Here is a 27,735-nt window from a genome sequence, read left to right on the forward strand (position 1 = left end):
ACTGGTGTATACTGGATGTACAGCAGATATACTGGGCCTGTCCTCTCCTCCTCCCCCACCATGTATGATGATGTTACTGGTGTATACTGGATGTACAGCAGATATACTGGACCTGTACTCTCCTCCTCCCCCACCATGTATGATGATGTTACTGGTGTATACTGGATGTACAGCAGATATACTGGGCCTGTACTCTCCTCCTCCTCCTCCATGTATGATGATGTTACTGGTGTATACTGGATGTACAGCAGATATACTGGGCCTGTACTCTCCTCCTCCACCATGTATGATGATGTTACTGGTGTATACTGGATATACAGCAGATATACTGGACCTGTACTCTCCTCCTCCTCCTCCATGTATGATGATGTTACTGGTGTGTACTGGATGTACAGCAGATATACTGGACCTGTACTCTCCTCCTCCATGTATGATGATGTTACTGGTGTATACTGGATGTACAGCAGATATACTGGACCTGTACTCTCCTCCTCCCCCACCATGTATGATGATGTTACTGGTGTATACTGGATGTACAGCAGATATACTGGGCCTGTACTCTCCTCCTCCTCCTCCATGTATGATGATGTTACTGGTGTATACTGGATGTACAGCAGATATACTGGACCTGTCCTCTCCTCCTCCACTATGTATGATGATGTTACTGGTGTATACTGGATGTACAGCAGATATACTGGGCCTGTCCTCTCCTCCTCCACTATGTATGATGATGTTACTGGTGTATACTGGATGTACAGCAGATATACTGGACCTGTCCTCTCCTCCTCCACCATGTATGATGATGTTACTGGTGTATACTGGATGTACAGCAGATATACTGGGCCTGTCCTCTCCTCCCCCACCATGTATGATGATGTTACTGGTGTATACTGGATATACAGCAGATATACTGGACCTGTCCTCTCCTCCCCCACCATGTATGATGAGGTTACTGGTGTATACTGGACCTGTACTCTCCTCCTCCACTATGTATGATGAGGTTACTGGTATATACTGGATATACAGCAGATATACTGGACCTGTACTCTCCTCCTCCTCCTCCATGTATGATGATGTTACTGGTGTATACTGGATGTACAGCAGATATACTGGACCTGTGCGCTCCTCCTCCACCATGTATGATGATGTTACTGGTGTATACTGGATATACAGCAGATATACTGGACCTGTCCTCTCCTCCTCCACCATGTATGATGATGTTACTGGTGTATACTGGATGTACAGCAGATATACTGGACCTGTCCTCTCCTCCTCCACCATGTATGATGATGTTACTGGTGTATACTGGATGTACAGCAGATATACTGGGCCTGTACCCTCCTCCCCCACCATGTATGATGATGTTACTGGTGTATACTGGATGTACAGCAGATATACTGGACCTGTCCTCTCCTCCTCCACCACCATGTATGATGATGTTACTGGTGTATACTGGATATACAGCAGATATACTGGACCTGTCCTCTCCTCCTCCACCATGTATGATGATGTTACTGGTGTATACTGGATGTACAGCAGATATACTGGACCTGTCCTCTCCTCCTCCACCATGTATGATGATGTTACTGGTGTATACTGGATGTACAGCAGATATACTGGGCCTGTACCCTCCTCCCCCACCATGTATGATGATGTTACTGGTGTATACTGGATGTACAGCAGATATACTGGACCTGTCCTCTCCTCCTCCACCATGTATGATGATGTTACTGGTGTATACTGGATATACAGCAGATATACTGGGCCTGTACTCTCCTCCCCCATTATGTATGATGATGTTACTGGTGTATACTGGATGTACAGCAGATATACTGGGCCTGTACTCTCCTCCCCCACCATGTATGATGATGTTACTGGTGTATACTGGATGTACAGCAGATATACTGGACCTGTCCTCTCCTCCTCCACCATGTATGATGATGTTACTGGTGTATACTGGATGTACAGCAGATATACTGGACCTGTCCTCTCCTCCCCCACCATGTATGATGATGTTACTGGTGTATACTGGATGTACAGCAGATATACTGGACCTGTCCTCTCCTCCCCCACCATGTATGATGATGTTACTGGTGTATACTGGATGTACAGCAGATATACTGGGCCTGTCCTCTCCTCCCCCACCATGTATGATGATGTTACTGGTGTATACTGGATGTACAGCAGATATACTGGACCTGTCCTCTCCTCCTCCTCCACCATGTATGATGATGTTACTGGTGTATACTGGATGTACAGCAGATATACTGGGCCTGTACTCTCCTCCTCCCCCATGTATGATGATGTTACTGGTGTATACTGGATGTACAGCAGATATACTGGACCTGTACTCTCCTCCTCCCCCACCATGTATGATGATGTTACTGGTGTATAGTGGATGTACAGCAGATATACTGGACCTGTACTCTCCTCCTCCTCCACCATGTATGATGATGTTACTGGTGTATACTGGATGTACAGCAGATATACTGGACCTCTCCTCCTCCTCCTCCATGTATGATGATGTTACTGGTGTATACTGGATATACAGCAGATATACTGGACCTGTACTCTCCTCCTCCACCATGTATGATGATGTTACTGGTGTATACTGGATGTACAGCAGATATACTGGACCTGTCCTCTCCTCCTCCACCACCATGTATGATGATGTTACTGGTGTATACTGGATGTACAGCAGATATACTGGACCTGTACTCTCCTCCTCCTCCTCCATGTATGATGATGTTACTGGTGTATACTGGATATACAGCAGATATACTGGGCCTGTACTCTCCTCCTCCTCCATGTATGATGATGTTACTGGTGTATACTGGATGTACAGCAGATATACTGGACCTGTACTCTCTTCCTCTATCATGTATGATGATGTTACTGGTGTATACTGGATGTACAGCAGATATACTGGACCGGTCCTCTCCTCCTCCACCATGTATGATGATGTTACTGGTGTATACTGGATGTACAGCAGATATACTGGGCCTGTGTTCTCCTCCTCCTCCTCCATGTATGATGATGTTACTGGTGTATACTGGATGTACAGCAGATATACTGGGCCTGTGCTCTCCTCCCCCACCATGTATGATGATGTTACTGGTGTATACTGGATGTACAGCAGATATACTGGACCTGTCCTCTCCTCCTCCACCATGTATGATGATGTTACTGGTGTATACTGGATGTACAGCAGATATACTGGACCTGTCCTCTCCTCCTCCACCATGTATGATGATGTTACTGGTGTATACTGGATGTACAGCAGATATACTGGACCTGTGCTCTCCTCCTCCTCCATGTATGATGATGTTACTGGTGTATACTGGATATACAGCAGATATACTGGGCCTGTACTCTCCTCCTCCACCATGTATGATGATGTTACTGGTGTATACTGGATGTACAGCAGATATACTGGACCTGTGCGCTCCTCCTCCTCCACCATGTATGATGATGTTACTGGTGTATACTGGATGTACAGCAGATATACTGGGCCTGTACTCTCCTCCTCCTCCACCATGTATGATGATGTTACTGGTGTATACTGGATGTACAGCAGATATACTGGGCCTGTGCTCTCCTCCCCCACCATGTATGATGATGTTACTGGTGTATACTGGATGTACAGCAGATATACTGGGCCTGTACTCTCCTCCTCCACCATGTATGATGATGTTACTGGTGTATACTGGATGTACAGCAGATATACTGGACCTGTACTCTCCTCCTCCTCCACTATGTATGATAATGTTACTGGTGTATACTGGATGTACAGCAGATATACTGGACCTGTCCTCTCCTCCTCCACCATGTATGATGATGTTACTGGTGTATACTGGATATACAGCAGATATACTGGGCCTGTACTCTCCTCCCCCATTATGTATGATGATGTTACTGGTGTATACTGGATGTACAGCAGATATACTGGACCTGTACTCTCCTCCCCCACCATGTATGATGATGTTACTGGTGTATACTGGATGTACAGCAGATATACTGGACCTGTACTCTCCTCCTCCTCCACCATGTATGATGATGTTACTGGTGTATACTGGATGTACAGCAGATATACTGGACCTGTCCTCTCCTCCTCCACCATGTATGATGATGTTACTGGTGTATACTGGATGTACAGCAGATATACTGGACCTGTCCTCTACTCCTCCTCCTCCATGTATGATGATGTTACTGGTGTATACTGGATATACAGCAGATATACTGGGCCTGTCCTCTCCTCCTCCACCATGTATGATGATGTTACTGGTGTATACTGGATGTACAGCAGATATACTGGGCCTGTGCTCTCCTCCTCCACCATGTATGATGATGTTACTGGTGTATACTGGATATACAGCAGATATACTGGGCCTGTACTCTCCTCCCCCATTATGTATGATGATGTTACTGGTGTATACTGGATGTACAGCAGATATACTGGGCCTGTACTCTCCTCCTCCACCATGTATGATGATGTTACTGGTGTATACTGGATGTACAGCAGATATACTGGACCTGTCCTCTCCTGCTCCACCATGTATGATGATGTTACTGGTGTATACTGGATGTACAGCAGATATACTGGACCTGTCCTCTCCTCTCCTCCTCCACCATGTATGATGATGTTACTGGTGTATACTGGATGTACAGCAGATATACTGGACCTGTCCTCTCCTCTCCTCCTCCACCATGTATGATGATGTTACTGGTGTATACTGGATGTACAGCAGATATACTGGACCTGTACTCTCCTCCTCCTCCACCATGTATGATGATGTTACTGGTGTATACTGGATGTACAGCAGATATATACTGGACCTGTGCGCTCCTCCTCCACCATGTATGATGATGTTACTGGTGTATACTGGATGTACAGCAGATATACTGGGCCTGTCCTCTCCTCCTCCTCCTCCATGTATGATGATGTTACTGGTGTATACTGGATATACAGCAGATATACTGGGCCTGTCCTCTCCTCCTCCACCATGTATGATGATGTTACTGGTGTATACTGGATGTACAGCAGATATACTGGACCTGTGCTCTCCTCCCCCACCATGTATGATGATGTTACTGGTGTATACTGGATATACAGCAGATATACTGGGCCTGTCCTCTCCTCCTCCTCCTCCATGTATGATGATGTTACTGGTGTATACTGGATATACAGCAGATATACTGGGCCTGTCCTCTCCTCCTCCACCATGTATGATGATGTTACTGGTGTATACTGGATGTACAGCAGATATACTGGGCCTGTCCTCTCCTCCCCCACCATGTATGATGATGTTACTGGTGTATAGTGGATGTACAGCAGATATACTGGGCCTGTACTCTCCTCCTCCTCCACCATGTATGATGATGTTACTGGTGTATACTGGACCTGTACTCTCCTCCTCTACCATGTATGATGATGTTACTGGTGTATACTGGATGTACAGCAGATATACTGGGCCTGTGCTCTCCTCCTCCACCATGTATGATGATGTTACTGGTGTATACTGGATATACAGCAGATATACTGGACCTGTCCTCTCCTCCTCCTCCTCCATGTATGATGATGTTACTGGTGTATACTGGATGTACAGCAGATATACTGGGCCTGTACTCTCCTCCTCTACCATGTATGATGATGTTACTGGTGTATACTGGATGTACAGCAGATATACTGGGCCTGTGCTCTCCTCCTCCACCATGTATGATGATGTTACTGGTGTATACTGGATATACAGCAGATATACTGGACCTGTCCTCTCCTCCTCCTCCTCCATGTATGATGATGTTACTGGTGTATACTGGATGTACAGCAGATATACTGGGCCTGTACTCTCCTCCTCCTCCTCCATGTATGATGATGTTACTGGTGTATACTGGATGTACAGCAGATATACTGGACCTGTCCTCTCCTCCTCCACCATGTATGATGATGTTACTGGTGTATACTGGATGTACAGCAGATATACTGGACCTGTACTCTCCTCCTCCTCCTCCACCATGTATGATGATGTTACTGGTGTATACTGGACCTGTACTCTCCTCCCCCACCATGTATGATGATGTTACTGGTGTATACTGGATGTACAGCAGATATACTGGACCTGTCCTCTCCTCCTCCACCATGTATGATGATGTTACTGGTGTATACTGGATGTACAGCAGATATACTGGGCCTGTCCTCTCCTCCTCCACCATGTATGATGATGTTACTGGTGTATACTGGATGTACAGCAGATATACTGGACCTGTCCTCTCCTCCTCCTCCACCATGTATGATGATGTTACTGGTGTATACTGGATGTACAGCAGATATACTGGACCTGTCCTCTCCTCCTCCACCATGTATGATGATGTTACTGGTGTATACTGGATGTACAGCAGATATACTGGGCCTGTGTTCTCCTCCTCCACCATGTATGATGATGTTACTGGTGTATACTGGATGTACAGCAGATATACTGGACCTGTCCTCTCCTCTCCTCCTCCACCATGTATGATGATGTTACTGGTGTATACTGGATGTACAGCAGATATACTGGACCTGTCCTCTCCTCCTCCACCATGTATGATGATGTTACTGGTGTATACTGGATGTACAGCAGATATACTGGGCCTGTACTCTCCTCCTCCATGTATGATGATGTTACTGGTGTATACTGGATGTACAGCAGATATACTGGACCTGTCCTCTCCTCCTCCACCACTATGTATGATGATGTTACTGGTGTATACTGGATGTACAGCAGATATACTGGACCTGTCCTCTCCTCCTCCACCACTATGTATGATGATGTTACTGGTGTATACTGGATGTACAGCAGATATACTGGGCCTGTACTCTCCTCCTCCTCCACCATGTATGATGATGTTACTGGTGTATACTGGATGTACAGCAGATATACTGGACCTGTACTCTCCTCCTCCTCCATGTATGATGATGTTACTGGTGTATACTGGATGTACAGCAGATATACTGGACCTGTGCTTTCCTCCTCCTCCACCATGTATGATGATGTTACTGGTGTATACTGGATATACAGCAGATATACTGGACCTGTACTCTCCTCCTCCTCCACCATGTATGATGATGTTACTGGTGTATACTGGATGTATAGCAGATATACTGGACCTGTCCTCTCCTCCTCCACCACCATGTATGATGATGTTACTGGTGTATACTGGATGTACAGCAGATATACTGGACCTGTACTCTCCTCCTCCACCATGTATGATGATGTTACTGGTGTATACTGGATATACAGCAGATATACTGGACCTGTCCTCTCCTCCTCCTCCTCCATGTATGATGATGTTACTGGTGTATACTGGATGTACAGCAGATATACTGGACCTGTACTCTCCTCCCCCACCATGTATGATGATGTTACTGGTGTATACTGGATGTACAGCAGATATACTGGACCTGTACTCTCTTCCTCTATCATGTATGATGATGTTACTGGTGTATACTGGATATACAGCAGATATACTGGGCCTGTACTCTCCTCCCCCATTATGTATGATGATGTTACTGGTGTATACTGGATGTACAGCAGATATACTGGACCTGTACTCTCCTCCTCCTCCATGTATGATGATGTTACTGGTGTATACTGGATGTACAGCAGATATACTGGACCTGTACTCTCCTCCTCCTCCACCATGTATGATGATGTTACTGGTGTATACTGGATATACAGCAGATATACTGGGCCTGTCCTCTCCTCCTCCTCCATGTATGATGATGTTACTGGTGTATACTGGATGTACAGCAGATATACTGGACCTGTCCTCTCCTCCTCCACCATGTATGATGATGTTACTGGTGTATACTGGATGTACAGCAGATATACTGGACCTGTGCGCTCCTCCTCCTCCATGTATGATGATGTTACTGGTGTATACTGGATGTACAGCAGATATACTGGACCTGTACTCTCCTCCTCCTCCATGTATGATGATGTTACTGGTGTATACTGGATATACAGCAGATATACTGGACCTGTCCTCTCCTCCTCCACCATGTATGATGATGTTACTGGTGTATACTGGATATACAGCAGATATACTGGGCCTGTACTCTCCTCCTCCTCCACCATGTATGATGATGTTACTGGTGTATACTGGATGTACAGCAGATATACTGGGCCTGTACTCTCCTCCTCCTCCACCATGTATGATGATGTTACTGGTGTATACTGGATATACAGCAGATATACTGGGCCTGTCCTCTCCTCCTCCTCCATGTATGATGATGTTACTGGTGTATACTGGATGTACAGCAGATATACTGGACCTGTACTCTCCTCCTCCTCCATGTATGATGATGTTACTGGTGTATACTGGATATACAGCAGATATACTGGACCTGTCCTCTCCTCCTCCACCATGTATGATGATGTTACTGGTGTATACTGGATATACAGCAGATATACTGGGCCTGTACTCTCCTCCTCCTCCACCATGTATGATGATGTTACTGGTGTATACTGGATGTACAGCAGATATACTGGGCCTGTACTCTCCTCCTCCTCCACCATGTATGATGATGTTACTGGTGTATACTGGATGTACAGCAGATATACTGGACCTGTCCTCTCCTCCCCCATTATGTATGATGATGTTACTGGTGTATACTGGATGTACAGCAGATATACTGGACCTGTACTCTCCTCCTCCTCCACCATGTATGATGATGTTACTGGTGTATACTGGATATACAGCAGATATACTGGGCCTGTACTCTCCTCCTCCACCATGTATGATGATGTTACTGGTGTATACTGGATATACAGCAGATATACTGGGCCTGTACTCTCCTCCCCCACCATGTATGATGATCTTACTGGTGTATACTGGATGTACAAGCAGATATACTGGACCTGTCCTCATCCTCCCCCACCATGTATGATGATGTTACTGGTGTATACTGGATATACAGCAGATATACTGGACCTGTCCTCTCCTCCTCCTCCATGTATGATGATGTTACTGGTGTATACTGGATATACAGCAGATATACTGGACCTGTCCTCTCCTCCTCCACCATGTATGATGATGTTACTGGTGTATACTGGATGTACAGCAGATATACTGGGCCTGTCCTCTCCTCCTCCTCCATGTATGATGATGTTACTGGTGTATACTGGATGTACAGCAGATATACTGGACCTGTACTCTCCTCCCCCACCATGTATGATGATGTTACTGGTGTATACTGGATGTACAGCAGATATACTGGACCTGTCCTCTCCTCCTCCTCTACCATGTATGATGATGTTACTGGTGTATACTGGATGTACAGCAGATATACTGGGCCTGTACTCTCCTCCTCCACCATGTATGATGATGTTACTGGTGTATACTGGATATACAGCAGATATACTGGACCTGTCCTCTCCTCCTCCACCACTATGTATGATGATGTTACTGGTGTATACTGGATATACAGCAGATATACTGGGCCTGTACTCTCCTCCCCCACCATGTATGATGATGTTACTGGTGTATACTGGATGTACAGCAGATATACTGGACCTGTACTCTCCTCCTCCTCCTCCATGTATGATGATGTTACTGGTGTATACTGGATATACAGCAGATATACTGGGCCTGTACTCTCCTCCCCCACCATGTATGATGATGTTACTGGTGTATACTGGATGTACAGCAGATATACTGGACCTGTCCTCTCCTCTCCTCCTCCACCATGTATGATGATGTTACTGGTGTATACTGGATGTACAGCAGATATACTGGACCTGTACTCTCCTCCTCCTCCACCATGTATGATGATGTTACTGGTGTATACTGGGCCTGTCCTCTCCTCCTCCACCATGTATGATGATGTTACTGGTGTATACTGGATGTACAGCAGATATACTGGACCTGTACTCTCCTCCTCCTCCACCATGTATGATGATGTTACTGGTGTATACTGGATGTATAGCAGATATACTGGACCTGTCCTCTCCTCCTCCTCCTCCACTATGTATGATGATGTTACTGGTGTATACTGGATGTACAGCAGATATACTGGGCTTGTCCTCTCCTCCTCCACCATGTATGATGATGTTACTGGTGTATACTGGATGTACAGCAGATATACTGGACCTGTACTCTCCTCCTCCACCATGTATGATGATGTTACTGGTGTATACTGGATGTACAGCAGATATACTGGACCTGTCCTCTCCTCCTCCACCATGTATGATGATGTTACTGGTGTATACTGGATGTACAGCAGATATACTGGGCCTGTACTCTCCTCCTCCTCCACCATGTATGATGATGTTACTGGTGTATACTGGATGTACAGCAGATATACTGGGCCTGTACTCTCCTCCTCCTCCACCATGTATGATGATGTTACTGGTGTATACTGGATGTACAGCAGATATACTGGACCTGTACTCTCCTCCTCCACCATGTATGATGATGTTACTGGTGTATACTGGATGTACAGCAGATATACTGGACCTGTACTCTCTTCCTCTATCATGTATGATGATGTTACTGGTGTATACTGGATGTACAGCAGATATACTGGACCTGTGCTCTCCTCCTCCTCCACTATGTAGGATGATGTTACTGGTGTATACTGGATGTACAGCAGATATACTGGACCTGTGCTCTCCTCCTCCTCCACTATGTAGGATGATGTTACTGGTGTATACTGGATGTACAGCAGATATACTGGGCCTGTACTCTCCTCCCCCATTATGTATGATGATGTTACTGGTGTATACTGGATATACAGCAGATATACTGGGCCTGTACTCTCCTCCCCCATTATGTATGATGATGTTACTGGTGTATACTGGATGTACAGCAGATATACTGGACCTGTACTCTCCTCCTCCTCCATGTATGATGATGTTACTGGTGTATACTGGATGTACAGCAGATATACTGGACCTGTACTCTCCTCCCCCACCATGTATGATGATGTTACTGGTGTATCCTGGATGTACAGCAGATATACTGGACCTGTCCTCTCCTCCCCCACCATGTATGATGATGTTACTGGTGTATACTGGATGTACAGCAGATATACTGGGCCTGTACTCTCCTCCTCCTCCACCATGTATGATGATGTTACTGGTGTATACTGGATATACAGCAGATATACTGGACCTGTACTCTCCTCCTCCTCCACCATGTATGATGATGTTACTGGTGTATACTGGATATACAGCAGATATACTGGACCTGTACTCTCCTCCTCCTCCACCATGTATGATGATGTTACTGGTGTATACTGGATGTACAGCAGATATACTGGGCCCTGTACTCTCCTCCTCCTCCAATGTATGATGATGTTACTGGTGTATACTGGATGTACAGCAGATATACTGGGCTGTACTCTCCTCCTCCACCATGTATGATGATGTTACTGTGTATACTGGATGTACAGCAGATATACTGGACCTGTACTCTCCTCCTCTCCTCCACCATGTATGATGATGTTACTGGTGTATACTGGATGTACAGCAGATATACTGGACCTGTACTCTCCTCCTCCTCCTCCACCATGTATGATGATGTTACTGGTGTATACTGGACCTGTCCTCTCCTCCTCCTCCACCATGTATGATGATGTTACTGGTGTATACTGGATGTACAGCAGATATACTGGACCTGTACTCTCCTCCTCCTCCACCATGTATGATGATGTTACTGGTGTATACTGGATATACAGCAGATATACTGGGCCTGTACTCTCCTCCTCCACCATGTATGATGATGTTACTGGTGTATACTGGATGTACAGCAGATATACTGGACCTGTACTCTCCTCCTCCTCCATGTATTATGATGTTACTGGTGTATACTGGATGTATAGCAGATATACTGGGCCTGTACTCTCCTCCCCCACCATGTATGATGATCTTACTGGTGTATACTGGACCTGTACTCTCCTCCTCCTCCACTATGTATGATGATGTTACTGGTGTATACTGGACCTGTACTCTCCTCCTCCACTATGTATGATGATGTTACTGGTGTATACTGGATATACAGCAGATATAATGGACCTGTCCTCTCCTCCTCCTCCTCCATGTATGATGATGTTACCTGGTGTATACTGGATATACAGCAGATATACTGGACCTGTCCTCTCCCCCTCCTCCACCATGTATGATGATGTTACTGGTGTATACTGGATGTACAGCAGATATACTGGGCCTGTACTCTCCTCCTCACCAGTATGATGATGTTACTGGTGTATACTGGATGTACAGCAGATATACTGGGACCTGTCCTCTCCTCCCCAACCATGTATGATGATGTTACTGTGTATACTGGATGTACAGCAGATATACGGACCCTGTCTCTCCTCCCCCACCATGTATGATGAGTGTTACTGGTGTATACTGGATATACAGCAGATATAACTGGCCTGTACTCTCCTCCTCTCCTCCATGTATGATGTGTTACTGGTGATTACTGGATGGACAGCAGATATACTGGGCCTGTGCTCTCTCCCCCACCATGTATGATGATGTACTGGTGTCTACTGGATGTAAGCAGATATACTGGACCTGTCCTCTCCTCTTCCTCCACTATGTATGATGATGTTACTGGTGTATACTGGATATACAGCAGATATACGGGCCTGTCCTCTCCTCCTCCTCCTCCATGTATGATGATGTCTACTGGTGTATACTGGATGTACAGCAGATATACTGGACCTGTACTCTCTTCCTCTCTCATGTATGATGATGTTACTGGTGTATACTGGATATACAGCAGATATACTGGACCTGTACTCTCCTCCCCCCACCATGTATGATGATGTTACTGGTGTATACTGGATGTACAGCAGATATACTGGACCTGTACTCTCCTCCTCCTCCACCATGTATGATGATGTTACTGGTGTAATACTGGACCTTCCTCTCCTCCTCCACCATGTATGATGATGTTACTGGTGTATACTGGATGTACAGCAGATATACTGGGCCTGTACTCTCCTCCTCCACCATGTATGATGATGTTACTGGTGTATACTGATGTACAGCAGATATACTGGGCCTGTCCTCTCCTCCTCCTCCTCCATGTATGATGATGTTACTGGTGTATACTGGATGTACAGCAGATATACTGGACCTGTCCTCTCCTCCCCACCATGTATGATGATGTTACTGGTGTATACTGGATGTACAGCAGATATACTGGGCCTGTGCTCTCCTCCTCCCTCCACCAGTATGATGATGTACTGGTGTATACTGGATGTACAGCAGTATACTGGGCCTGTCCTCTCCTCCTCCACCATGTATGATGATGTTACTGGTGTATACTGGATGCTACAGCAGATATACTGGACCTGTACTCTCCTCCTCCTCCACCATTGTATGATGATGTTACTGGTGTATACTAGATGTACAGCAGATATACTGGGCCTGTCCTCTCCTCCTACCTCCTCCATGTATGATGATGTTACTGGTGTATACGGATGTACAGCAGATATACTGGTCCTGTACTCTCCTCCTCCTCCTCCACCATGTATGATGATGTTACTGGTGTATACTGGATGTACAGCAGATATACTGGACCTGTCCTCTCCTCCTCCACCATGTATGATGATGTTACTGGTGTATACTGGATGTACAGCAGATATACTGGGCCTTGTGCTCTCCTCCTCCTCCACAGTGTATGATGATGTTACTGGTGTATACTGGATGTACAGCAGATATACTGGGCCTGTGCTCTCCTCCTCCTCCTCCTCCATGTATGATGATGTTACTGGTGTATACTGGATGTACAGCAGATATACTGGGCCTGTCCTCTCCTCCTCCACCATGTATGATGCTGTTACTGGTGTATACTGGATGTACAGCAGATATACTGGACCTGTCCTCTCCTCCTCCACCATGTATGATGATGTTACTGGTGTATACTGGATGTACAGCAGATATACTGGACCTGTCCTCTCCTCCTCCACCATGTATGATGATGTTACTGGTGTATACTGGATGTACAGCAGATATACTGGACCTGTCCTCTCCTCCTCCTCCACCATGTATGATGATGTTACTGGTGTATACTGGATGTACAGCAGATATACTGGACCTGTCCTCTCCTCCCCCATTATGTATGATGATGTTACTGGTGTATACTGGATGTACAGCAGATATACTGGACCTGTACTCTCCTCCTCCTCCACCATGTATGATGATGTTACTGGTGTATACTGGATATACAGCAGATATACTGGGCCTGTACTCTCCTCCTCCACCATGTATGATGATGTTACTGGTGTATACTGGATATACAGCAGATATACTGGGCCTGTACTCTCCTCCCCCACCATGTATGATGATCTTACTGGTGTATACTGGATGTACAGCAGATATACTGGACCTGTCCTCTCCTCCCCCACCATGTATGATGATGTTACTGGTGTATACTGGATATACAGCAGATATACTGGACCTGTCCTCTCCTCCTCCTCCATGTATGATGATGTTACTGGTGTATACTGGATATACAGCAGATATACTGGACCTGTCCTCTCCTCCTCCACCATGTATGATGATGTTACTGGTGTATACTGGATGTACAGCAGATATACTGGGCCTGTCCTCTCCTCCTCCTCCATGTATGATGATGTTACTGGTGTATACTGGATGTACAGCAGATATACTGGACCTGTACTCTCCTCCCCCACCATGTATGATGATGTTACTGGTGTATACTGGATGTACAGCAGATATACTGGACCTGTCCTCTCCTCCTCCTCCACCATGTATGATGATGTTACTGGTGTATACTGGATGTACAGCAGATATACTGGGCCTGTACTCTCCTCCTCCACCATGTATGATGATGTTACTGGTGTATACTGGATATACAGCAGATATACTGGACCTGTCCTCTCCTCCTCCACCACTATGTATGATGATGTTACTGGTGTATACTGGATATACAGCAGATATACTGGGCCTGTACTCTCCTCCCCCACCATGTATGATGATGTTACTGGTGTATACTGGATGTACAGCAGATATACTGGACCTGTACTCTCCTCCTCCTCCTCCATGTATGATGATGTTACTGGTGTATACTGGATATACAGCAGATATACTGGGCCTGTACTCTCCTCCCCCACCATGTATGATGATGTTACTGTGTATACTGGATGTACAGCAGATATACTGGACCTGTCCTCTCCTCTCCTCCTCCACCATGTATGATGATGTTACTGGTGTATACTGGATGTACAGCAGATATACTGGACCTGTACTCTCCTCCTCCTCCACCATGTATGATGATGTTACTGGTGTATACTGGGCCTGTCCTCTCCTCCTCCACCATGTATGATGATGTTACTGGTGTATACTGGATGTACAGCAGATATACTGGACCTGTACTCTCCTCCTCCTCCACCATGTATGATGATGTTACTGGTGTATACTGGATGTATAGCAGATATACTGGACCTGTCCTCTCCTCCTCCTCCTCCACTATGTATGATGATGTTACTGGTGTATACTGGATGTACAGCAGATATACTGGGCCTGTCCTCTCCTCCTCCACCATGTATGATGATGTTACTGGTGTATACTGGATGTACAGCAGATATACTGGACCTGTACTCTCCTCCTCCACCATGTATGATGATGTTACTGGTGTATACTGGATGTACAGCAGATATACTGGACCTGTCCTCTCCTCCTCCTCCACCATGTATGATGATGTTACTGGTGTATACTGGATGTACAGCAGATATACTGGGCCTGTACTCTCCTCCTCCTCCACCATGTATGATGATGTTACTGGTGTATACTGGATGTACAGCAGATATACTGGGCCTGTACTCTCCTCCTCCTCCCTCCACCATGTATGATGATGTTACTGGTGTATACTGGATGTACAGCAGATATACTGGACCTGTACTCTCCTCCTCCACCATGTATGATGATGTTACTGGTGTATACTGGATGTACAGCAGATATACTGGACCTGTACTCTCTTCCTCTATCATGTATGATGATGTTACTGGTGTATACTGGATGTACAGCAGATATACTGGACCTGTGCTCTCCTCCTCCTCCACTATGTAGGATGATGTTACTGGTGTATACTGGATGTACAGCAGATATACTGGACCTGTGCTCTCCTCCTCCTCCACTATGTAGGATGATGTTACTGGTGTATACTGGATGTACAGCAGATATACTGGGCCTGTACTCTCCTCCCCCATTATGTATGATGATGTTACTGGTGTATACTGGATATACAGCAGATATACTGGGCCTGTACTCTCCTCCCCCATTATGTATGATGATGTTACTGGTGTATACTGGATGTACAGCAGATATACTGGACCTGTACTCTCCTCCTCCTCCATGTATGATGATGTTACTGGTGTATACTGGATGTACAGCAGATATACTGGACCTGTACTCTCCTCCCCCACCATGTATGATGATGTTACTGGTGTATCCTGGATGTACAGCAGATATACTGGACCTGTCCTCTCCTCCCCCACCATGTATGATGATGTTACTGGTGTATACTGGATGTACAGCAGATATACTGGGCCTGTACTCTCCTCCTCCTCCACCATGTATGATGATGTTACTGGTGTATACTGGATATACAGCAGATATACTGGACCTGTACTCTCCTCCTCCTCCACCATGTATGATGATGTTACTGGTGTATACTGGATATACAGCAGATATACTGGACCTGTACTCTCCTCCTCCTCCACCATGTATGATGATGTTACTGGTGTATACTGGATGTACAGCAGATATACTGGGCCTGTACTCTCCTCCTCCTCCATGTATGATGATGTTACTGGTGTATACTGGATGTACAGCAGATATACTGGGCCTGTACTCTCCTCCTCCACCATGTATGATGATGTTACTGGTGTATACTGGATGTACAGCAGATATACTGGACCTGTACTCTCCTCCTCCTCCTCCACCATGTATGATGATGTTACTGGTGTATACTGGATGTACAGCAGATATACTGGACCTGTACTCTCCTCCTCCTCCTCCACCATGTATGATGATGTTACTGGTGTATACTGGACCTGTCCTCTCCTCCTCCTCCACCATGTATGATGATGTTACTGGTGTATACTGGATGTACAGCAGATATACTGGACCTGTACTCTCCTCCTCCTCCACCATGTATGATGATGTTACTGTGTATACTGGATATACAGCAGATATACTGGGCCTGTACTCTCCTCCTCCACCATGTATGATGATGTTACTGGTGTATACTGGATGTACAGCAGATATACTGGACCTGTACTCTCCTCCTCCTCCATGTATTATGATGTTACTGGTGTATACTGGATGTATAGCAGATATACTGGGCCTGTACTCTCCTCCCCCACCATGTATGATGATCTTACTGGTGTATACTGGACCTGTACTCTCCTCCTCCTCCACTATGTATGATGATGTTACTGGTGTATACTGGACCTGTACTCTCCTCCTCCACTATGTATGATGATGTTACTGGTGTATACTGGATATACAGCAGATATACTGGACCTGTCCTCTCCTCCTCCTCCTCCATGTATGATGATGTTACTGGTGTATACTGGATATACAGCAGATATACTGGACCTGTCCTCTCCTCCTCCTCCACCATGTATGATGATGTTACTGGTGTATACTGGATGTACAGCAGATATACTGGGCCTGTACTCTCCTCCTCCACCATGTATGATGATGTTACTGGTGTATACTGGATGTACAGCAGATATACTGGACCTGTCCTCTCCTCCCCCACCATGTATGATGATGTTACTGGTGTATACTGGATGTACAGCAGATATACTGGACCTGTCCTCTCCTCCCCCACCATGTATGATGATGTTACTGGTGTATACTGGATATACAGCAGATATACTGGGCCTGTACTCTCCTCCTCCTCCTCCATGTATGATGATGTTACTGGTGTATACTGGATGTACAGCAGATATACTGGGCCTGTGCTCTCCTCCCCCACCATGTATGATGATGTTACTGGTGTATACTGGATGTACAGCAGATATACTGGACCTGTCCTCTCCTCTTCCTCCACTATGTATGATGATGTTACTGGTGTATACTGGATATACAGCAGATATACTGGGCCTGTCCTCTCCTCCTCCTCCTCCATGTATGATGATGTTACTGGTGTATACTGGATGTACAGCAGATATACTGGACCTGTACTCTCTTCCTCTATCATGTATGATGATGTTACTGGTGTATACTGGATATACAGCAGATATACTGGACCTGTACTCTCCTCCCCCACCATGTATGATGATGTTACTGGTGTATACTGGATGTACAGCAGATATACTGGACCTGTACTCTCCTCCTCCTCCACCATGTATGATGATGTTACTGGTGTATACTGGACCTGTCCTCTCCTCCTCCACCATGTATGATGATGTTACTGGTGTATACTGGATGTACAGCAGATATACTGGGCCTGTACTCTCCTCCTCCACCATGTATGATGATGTTACTGGTGTATACTGGATGTACAGCAGATATACTGGGCCTGTCCTCTCCTCCTCCTCCTCCATGTATGATGATGTTACTGGTGTATACTGGATGTACAGCAGATATACTGGACCTGTCCTCTCCTCCCCCACCATGTATGATGATGTTACTGGTGTATACTGGATGTACAGCAGATATACTGGGCCTGTGCTCTCCTCCTCCTCCACCATGTATGATGATGTTACTGGTGTATACTGGATGTACAGCAGATATACTGGGCCTGTCCTCTCCTCCTCCACCATGTATGATGATGTTACTGGTGTATACTGGATGTACAGCAGATATACTGGACCTGTACTCTCCTCCTCCTCCACCATGTATGATGATGTTACTGGTGTATACTAGATGTACAGCAGATATACTGGGCCTGTCCTCTCCTCCTCCTCCTCCATGTATGATGATGTTACTGGTGTATACTGGATGTACAGCAGATATACTGGTCCTGTACTCTCCTCCTCCTCCTCCACCATGTATGATGATGTTACTGGTGTATACTGGATGTACAGCAGATATACTGGACCTGTCCTCTCCTCCTCCACCATGTATGATGATGTTACTGGTGTATACTGGATGTACAGCAGATATACTGGGCCTGTGCTCTCCTCCTCCTCCACAGTGTATGATGATGTTACTGGTGTATACTGGATGTACAGCAGATATACTGGGCCTGTGCTCTCCTCCTCCTCCTCCTCCATGTATGATGATGTTACTGGTGTATACTGGATGTACAGCAGATATACTGGGCCTGTCCTCTCCTCCTCCACCATATACAGATGTATACTAGATGTACAGCAGATATACTGGGCCTGTCCTCTCCTCCTCCACCATGTATGATGATGTTACTGGTGTATACTGGATGTACAGCAGATATACTGGACCTGTCCTCTCCTCCTCCACCATGTATGATGATGTTACTGGTGTATACTGGATGTACAGCAGATATACTGGACCTGTCCTCTCCTCCTCCACCATGTATGATGATGTTACTGGTGTATACTGGATGTACAGCAGATATACTGGACCTGTCCTCTCCTCCTCCTCCATGTATGATGATGTTACTGGTGTATACTGGATGTACAGCAGATATACTGGACCTGTCCTCTCCTCCTCCTCCTCCATGTATGATGATGTTACTGGTGTATACTGGATGTACAGCAGATATACTGGACCTGTACTCTCTTCCTCTATCATGTATGATGATGTTACTGGTGTATACTGGATATACAGCAGATATACTGGACCTGTACTCTCCTCCCCCACCATGTATGATGATGTTACTGGTGTATACTGGATGTACAGCAGATATACTGGACCTGTACTCTCCTCCTCCTCCACCATGTATGATGATGTTACTGGTGTATACTGGACCTGTGCTCTCCTCCTCCACCATGTATGATGATGTTACTGGTGTATACTGGATGTACAGCAGATATACTGGGCCTGTCCTCTCCTCCTCCTCCTCCATGTATGATGATGTTACTGGTGTATACTGGATGTACAGCAGATATACTGGGCCTGTCCTCTCCTCCTCCACCATGTATGATGATGTTACTGGTGTATACTGGATGTACAGCAGATATACTGGACCTGTCCTCTCCTCCCCCACCATGTATGATGATGTTACTGGTGTATACTGGATGTACAGCAGATATACTGGACCTGTCCTCTCCTCCCCCACCATGTATGATGATGTTACTGGTGTATACTGGATGTACAGCAGATATACTGGGCCTGTGCTCTCCTCCTCCTCCACCATGTATGATGATGTTACTGGTGTATACTGGATGTACAGCAGATATACTGGGCCTGTCCTCTCCTCCTCCACCATGTATGATGATGTTACTGGTGTATACTGGATGTACAGCAGATATACTGGACCTGTACTCTCCTCCTCCTCCACCATGTATGATGATGTTACTGGTGTATACTAGATGTACAGCAGATATACTGGGCCTGTCCTCTCCTCCTCCTCCTCCATGTATGATGATGTTACTGGTGTATACTGGATGTACAGCAGATATACTGGTCCTGTACTCTCCTCCTCCACCATGTATGATGATGTTACTGGTGTATACTGGATGTACAGCAGATATACTGGGCCTGTACTCTCCTCCTCCTCCTCCTCCACCATGTATGATGATGTTACTGGTGTATACTGGATGTACAGCAGATATACTGGACCTGTCCTCTCCTCCTCCTCCACTATGTATGATGATGTTACTGGTGTATACTGGATATACAGCAGATATACTGGGCCTGTGCTCTCCTCCTCCTCCATGTATGATGATGTTACTGGTGTATACTGGATGTACAGCAGATATACTGGACCTGTCCTCTCCTCCTCCACCATGTATGATGATGTTACTGGTGTATACTGGATGTACAGCAGATATACTGGACCTGTCCTCTCCTCCTCCACCATGTATGATGATGTTACTGGTGTATACTGGATGTACAGCAGATATACTGGGCCTGTGCTCTCCTCCTCCTCCACAGTGTATGATGATGTTACTGGTGTATACTGGATGTACAGCAGATATACTGGGCCTGTGCTCTCCTCCTCCTCCTCCTCCATGTATGATGATGTTACTGGTGTATACTGGATGTACAGCAGATATACTGGGCCTGTCCTCTCCTCCTCCACCATGTATGATGATGTTACTGGTGTATACTGGATGTACAGCAGATATACTGGACCTGTCCTCTCCTCCTCCACCATGTATGATGATGTTACTGGTGTATACTGGATGTACAGCAGATATACTGGACCTGTCCTCTCCTCCTCCACCATGTATGATGATGTTACTGGTGTATACTGGATGTACAGCAGATATACTGGGCCTGTCCTCTCCTCCTCCACCATGTATGATGATGTTACTGGTGTATACTGGATGTACAGCAGATATACTGGACCTGTCCTCTCCTCCTCCTCCTCCATGTATGATGATGTTACTGGTGTATACTGGATGTACAGCAGATATACTGGACCTGTCCTCTCCTCCCCCACCATGTATGATGATGTTACTGGTGTATACTGGATGTACAGCAGATATACTGGACCTGTCCTCTCCTCCCCCACCATGTATGATGATGTTACTGGTGTATACTGGATGTACAGCAGATATACTGGACCTGTCCTCTCCTCCTCCCACCATGTATGATGATGTTACTGGTGTATACTGGATGTACAGCAGATATACTGGACCTGTGCGCTCCTCCTCCTCCACCATGTATGATGATGTTACTGGTGTATACTGGATGTACAGCAGATATACTGGACCTGTGCTCTCCTCCTCCTCCACCATGTATGATGATGTTACTGGTGTATACTGGATGTACAGCAGATATACTGGACCTGTACTCTCCTCCTCCTCCACCATGTATGATGATGTTACTGGTGTATACTGGATGTACAGCAGATATACTGGGCCTGTCCTCTCCTCCTCCTCCTCCATGTATGATGATGTTACTGGTGTATACTGGATGTACAGCAGATATACTGGTCCTGTACTCTCCTCCTCCACCATGTATGATGATGTTACTGGTGTATACTGGATGTACAGCAGATATACTGGGCCTGTCCTCTCCTCCTCCACCATGTATGATGATGTTACTGGTGTATACTGGATGTACAGCAGATATACTGGACCTGTCCTCTCCTCCTCCTCCTCCATGTATGATGATGTTACTGGTGTATACTGGATGTACAGCAGATATACTGGTCCTGTACTCTCCTCCTCCACCATGTATGATGATGTTACTGGTGTATACTGGATGTACAGCAGATATACTGGGCCTGTCTCTCCTCCTCCTCCACCATGTATGATGATGTTACTGGTGTATACTGGATGTACAGCAGATATACTGGACCTGTCTCCTCCTCCTCCTCCACCATGTATGATGATGTTACTGGTGTATACTGGATGTACAGCAGATATACTGGACCTGTCCTTCCTCCTCCTCCACCATGTATGATGATGTTACTGGTGTATACTGGATGTACAGCAGATATACTGGGCCTGTCCTCATCCTCCTCCACCATGTATGATGATGTTACTGGTGTATACTGGATGTACAGCAGATATACTGGACCTGTCCTCTCCTCCTCCACCATGTATGATGATGTTACTGGTGTATACTGGATGTACAGCAGATATACTGGACCTGTCCTCTCCTCCTCCACCATGTATGATGATGTTACTGGTGTATACTGGATGTACAGCAGATATACTGGGCCTGTGCTCTCCTCCTCCTCCACCAGTGTATGATGATGTTACTGGTGTATACTGGATGTACAGCAGATATACTGGGCCTGTGCTCTCCTCCTCCTCCTCCTCCATGTATGATGATGTTACTGGTGTATACTGGATGTACAGCAGATATACTGGGCCTGTCCTCTCCTCCACCACCATGTATGATGATGTTACTGGTGTATACTGGATGTACAGCAGATATACAGGACCTGTCCTCCTCCTCCTCCACCATGTATGATGATGTTACTGGTGTATACTGGATGTACAGCAGATATACTGGACCTGTCCTCTCCTCCTCCACCATGTATGATGATGTTACTGGTGTATACTGGATGTACAGCAGATATACTGGACCTGTACTCTCCTCCTCCACCATGTATGATGATGTTACTGGTGTATACTGGATGTACAGCAGATATACTGGACCTGTCCTCTCTCCTCCTCCTCCATGTATGATGATGTTACTGGTGTATACTGGATGTACAGCAGATATACTGGACCTGTCCTCTCCTCCCCCACCATGTATGATGATGTTACTGGTGTATACTGGATGTACAGCAGATATACTGGACCTGTCCTCTCCTCCCCCACCATGTATGATGATGTTACTGGTGTATACTGGATGTACAGCAGATATACTGGACCTGTCCTCTCCTCCCCCACCATGTATGATGATGTTACTGGTGTATACTGGATGTACAGCAGATATACTGGACCTGTGCGCTCCTCCTCCTCCACCATGTATGATGATGTTACTGGTGTATACTGGATGTACAGCAGATATACTGGACCTGTGCTCTCCTCCTCCTCCACCATGTATGATGATGTTACTGGTGTATACTGGATGTACAGCAGATATACTGGACCTGTACTCTCCTCCTCCTCCACCATGTATGATGATGTTACTGGTGTATACTAGATGTACAGCAGATATACTGGGCCTGTCCTCTCCTCCTCCTCCTCCATGTATGATGATGTTACTGGTGTATACTGGATGTACAGCAGATATACTGGTCCTGTACTCTCCTCCTCCACCATGTATGATGATGTTACTGGTGTATACTGGATGTACAGCAGATATACTGGGCCTGTACTCTCCTCCTCCTCCTCCACCATGTATGATGATGTTACTGGTGTATACTGGATGTACAGCAGATATACTGGGCCTGTCCTCTCCTCCTCCACCATGTATGATGATGTTACTGGTGTATACTGGATGTACAGCAGATATACTGGACCTGTCCTCTCCTCCTCCACCATGTATGATGATGTTACTGGTGTATACTGGATGTACAGCAGATATACTGGACCTGTCCTCTCCTCCTCCACCATGTATGATGATGTTACTGGTGTATACTGGATGTACAGCAGATATACTGGGCCTGTGCTCTCCTCCTCCTCCACAGTGTATGATGATGTTACTGGTGTATACTGGATGTACAGCAGATATACTGGGCCTGTGCTCTCCTCCTCCTCCTCCTCCATGTATGATGATGTTACTGGTGTATACTGGATGTACAGCAGATATACTGGGCCTGTCCTCTCCTCCTCCACCATGTATGATGATGTTACTGGTGTATACTGGATGTACAGCAGATATACTGGACCTGTCCTCTCCTCCCCCACCATGTATGATGATGTTACTGGTGTATAGTGGATATACAGCAGATATACTGGGCCTGTACTCTCCTCCTCCTCCATGTATGATGATGTTACCACCTCACATACAATGATATTTCGTGGTTTCCTGTCCTCTTCTCACTTCCTCCCTCATGAAGTGACTTTTTTTTTTGGGGGGGGGGGGATGAGTTCACCTTGTATAAATAGCAAACATTAACCCCTCACTCCCCAGACATCAGCTCAATATTAACCCCTCACATGGCAAGCCTTCAGCATTGTCACATTAACCCTTTCGGCAGGCGGCTGTGGTTTTCCCCTATGACACTGGATCCATCGTACTCCACCTGAGGCCTCAAAGCTCAACAACTCTGCTTCATGATGAAACAGATATAACATGGAGGCACCAAGTGCCGACACCTCAGCGGTCACCTACCTGGTACGCGGAGAGTCCGTGAGACATTCCTCAAAGTCTAAAATGACAGTCATCTCTGGGTCGAGGGAATGTAACAGTGCCGAGATCTAGAGAGAGCGCAGCCAGTCTGTCAGCCACTAGTTAGACTGCTACTGTGAAGGAGGAAGAGACACCCACATCCCCAGGAAGGAAGGAACGTGAACAGAGACACCCCCAAGTGGGGAAGAGACAGCCTGACACAACAGGGAGAGTGTTCACTGAAGAGTCAGCTCCTGTGGTGTCAGGCTGCCCAGGGGCTTCCATGTGTATGGATACACATCACTCTGGAAAGGCAGCTTTCCCCTCACGTCATAGGACATGAGACTGATGTCGAGTTAGAAATCTCTCCAAAAGAAAAGATGCCCCATCTCTAGAAGGCTCTATCTGGATTATTGCTTGTTCTGCTTGGTTTCCATCGTATCTGCTCCCCAAGACATCTGAAGGTCTCCATGGTATCTGCCCCCCAAGACATCTGAAGGTTCCCAAGGTATCTGCCCCCCAATACATCTGAAGGTACCCATGGTATCTGCCCCCCAAGACATCTGAAGGTTCCTATGGTATCTGCCCCCCAAGACATCTGAAGGTCCCCATGGTATCTGCCCAAGACATCTGAAGGTTCCTATGGTATCTGCCCCCCAAGACATCTGAAGGTTCCTATGGTATCTGCCCCCCAAGACATCTGAAGGTCCCCATGGTATCTGCCCCCCAAGACATCTAAAGGTTCCCATGGTATCTGCCCCCCAAGACATCTGAAGGTCTCCATGGTATGGTATCTGCCCCCCAAGACATCTGAAGGTTCCCATGGTATCTGCCCCCCAAGACATCTGAAGGTTCCCATGGTATCTGCCCAAGACATCTGAAGGTCCCCATGGTATCTGCCCCCCAAGACATCTGAAGGTTCCTATGGTATCTGCCCCCCAAGACATCTGAAGGTTCCTATGGTATCTGCCCCCCAAGACATCTGAAGGTTCCTATGGTATCTGCCCCCCAAGACATCTGAAGGTTCCCATGGTATCTGCCCCCCAAGACATCTGAAGGTTCCTATGGTATCTGCCCCCCAAGACATCTGAAGGTCTCCATGGTATCTGCCCCCAAGACATCTGAAGGTCTCCATGGTATCTGCCCCCCAAGACATCTGAAGGTTCCTATGGTATCTGCCCCCCAAGACATCTGAAGGTTCCCATGGTATCTGCCCCCCAAGACATCTGAAGGTCCCCATGGTATCTGCCCAAGACATCTGAAGGTCTCCATGGTATCTACCCCCCAAGACATCAGAAGGTTCCCATGGTATCTGCCCCCCAAGACATCTGAAGGTTCCAATGGTATCTCCCCCCCAAGACATCTGAAGGTTCCCATGGTATCTGCCCCCCAAGACATCTGAAGGTCTCCATGGTATGGTATCTGCCCCCCAAGACATCTGAAGGTCTCCATGGTATCTGCCCCCCAAGACATCTGAAGGTTCCTATGGTATCTGCCCCCCAAGACATCTGAAGGTTCCTATGGTATCTGCCCCCCAAGACATCTGAAGGTTCCCATGGTATCTGCCCCCTAAGACATCTGAAGGTTCCCATGGTATCTGCCCCCCAAGACATCTGAAGGTACCCATGGTATCTGCCCCCCAAGACATCTGAAGGTCCCCATGGTATCTGCCCCCCAAGACATCTGAAGGTTCCCATGGTATCTCCCCCCCCCAAGACATCTGAAGGTCTCCATGGTATCTGCCCCCCAAGACATCTGAAGGTCTCCATGGTATCTGCCCCCCAAGACATCTGAAGGTCCCCATGGTATCTGCCCCCTAAGACATCTGAAGGTTCCCATGGTATCTGCCCCCCGTGTACAGCCAGTGGTGGAGCAGATCGCCCGCCTGTGCCTCGTGTCCAGCCAGTAGTGGAGCAGATCGCCCGCCTGTGCCTCGTGTCCAGCCAGTAGTGGAGCAGATCGCCCGCCTGTGCCTCGTGTCTAGCCAGTAGTGGAGCAGATCGCCCGCCTGTGCCTCGTGTCACACCTGAGTACCTGTAGACTGTCTCACTACCGCCCTTACAATGAGGCCCCACAATGCAAAGGAATCACACACAAACTGCATGTTCTGTACAAGAAATTTATGTATTAAAAAAAATAAACAATGTACAAATTAAGAAAAAACAAAAAACAGCAGCTTAAATAAAAGGCGAGGGGCGGGGCCAGAAACGTGAGATGCTGGGCCCCTGTATGTGTCAAGCCACCCGGCTAGAATGCTTCAATAAATCTCAATAAATTAATAGGGAGGGGATGTAAACAGCCTAGGCGAACAGTAGGGGAGGGGCAAGACAAAATGGGGGGACATTAGTCAGGGCATGTGGTACGGGGAGGGTCAGGGGCTCATCTGTAACAGAATCCCCACTTGTGGCACAGGTTTCCCCCGCCATCTGCTTTTCTCTTGTGATGTCAGCACACCTGACATGTGTAAAGTTCATTCCACGCGGACCAGCAGACCCCTTAACATGGTGGCCCCCTTTTCCTTGGTCAACCATTCCACCTCAGCGCTAGGAATCCTGGGGTCCAAGAGATCTGAGGTTCCTGCTGATGCGGGGCCCATCTTGTATGATCCAGGTCTTACACAGACCTGAAGGGCAACTTGGGCTCCAAATGTGCGTTGAGATCGGGGGTCTCTGAACCTGAAACACGAAAAAGGCAAATCTCAGGAAGAGTTTATAAACTAGACGCAATGCATCATGGGTGACAAATACAAGGTAATATTCCAGCCTGACGATCAGGGTCTATTCAGTGTGACAGCTGCCACCTGAGCTGAGGCACAGACAGCGGGGAGCAGCCATGCCGGGTCACCCTGAGGGACACCCAGGACTGGCTCCAGCACCATAAA

At 46.7% G+C, this 27,735-nt stretch overlaps 1 protein-coding gene across 3 annotated transcripts in view; it reads right to left on the reverse strand.

Moving 5' to 3' along the window:
• ACAP1 (ArfGAP with coiled-coil, ankyrin repeat and PH domains 1) overlaps positions 1–24,979 on the reverse strand; it is a 215,977-nt gene extending 190,998 nt beyond the window's left edge. For all 3 annotated transcript variants that reach the window (XM_069950340.1, XM_069950350.1, XM_069950331.1), the window contains exon 1: positions 24,858–24,979. In XM_069950340.1, the coding sequence (XP_069806441.1) occupies positions 24,858–24,910 (53 nt within the window). In that variant the 5' untranslated portion in view covers positions 24,911–24,979. The remainder of the gene's footprint in view (positions 1–24,857) is intronic.
• Between the last annotated feature and the right edge of the window lie 2,756 nt (positions 24,980–27,735).

This window comes from Dendropsophus ebraccatus, chromosome 1 (assembly GCF_027789765.1).
Source record: "Dendropsophus ebraccatus isolate aDenEbr1 chromosome 1, aDenEbr1.pat, whole genome shotgun sequence".
In the NCBI taxonomy this organism is placed as follows: Eukaryota; Metazoa; Chordata; class Amphibia; order Anura; family Hylidae; genus Dendropsophus; species Dendropsophus ebraccatus.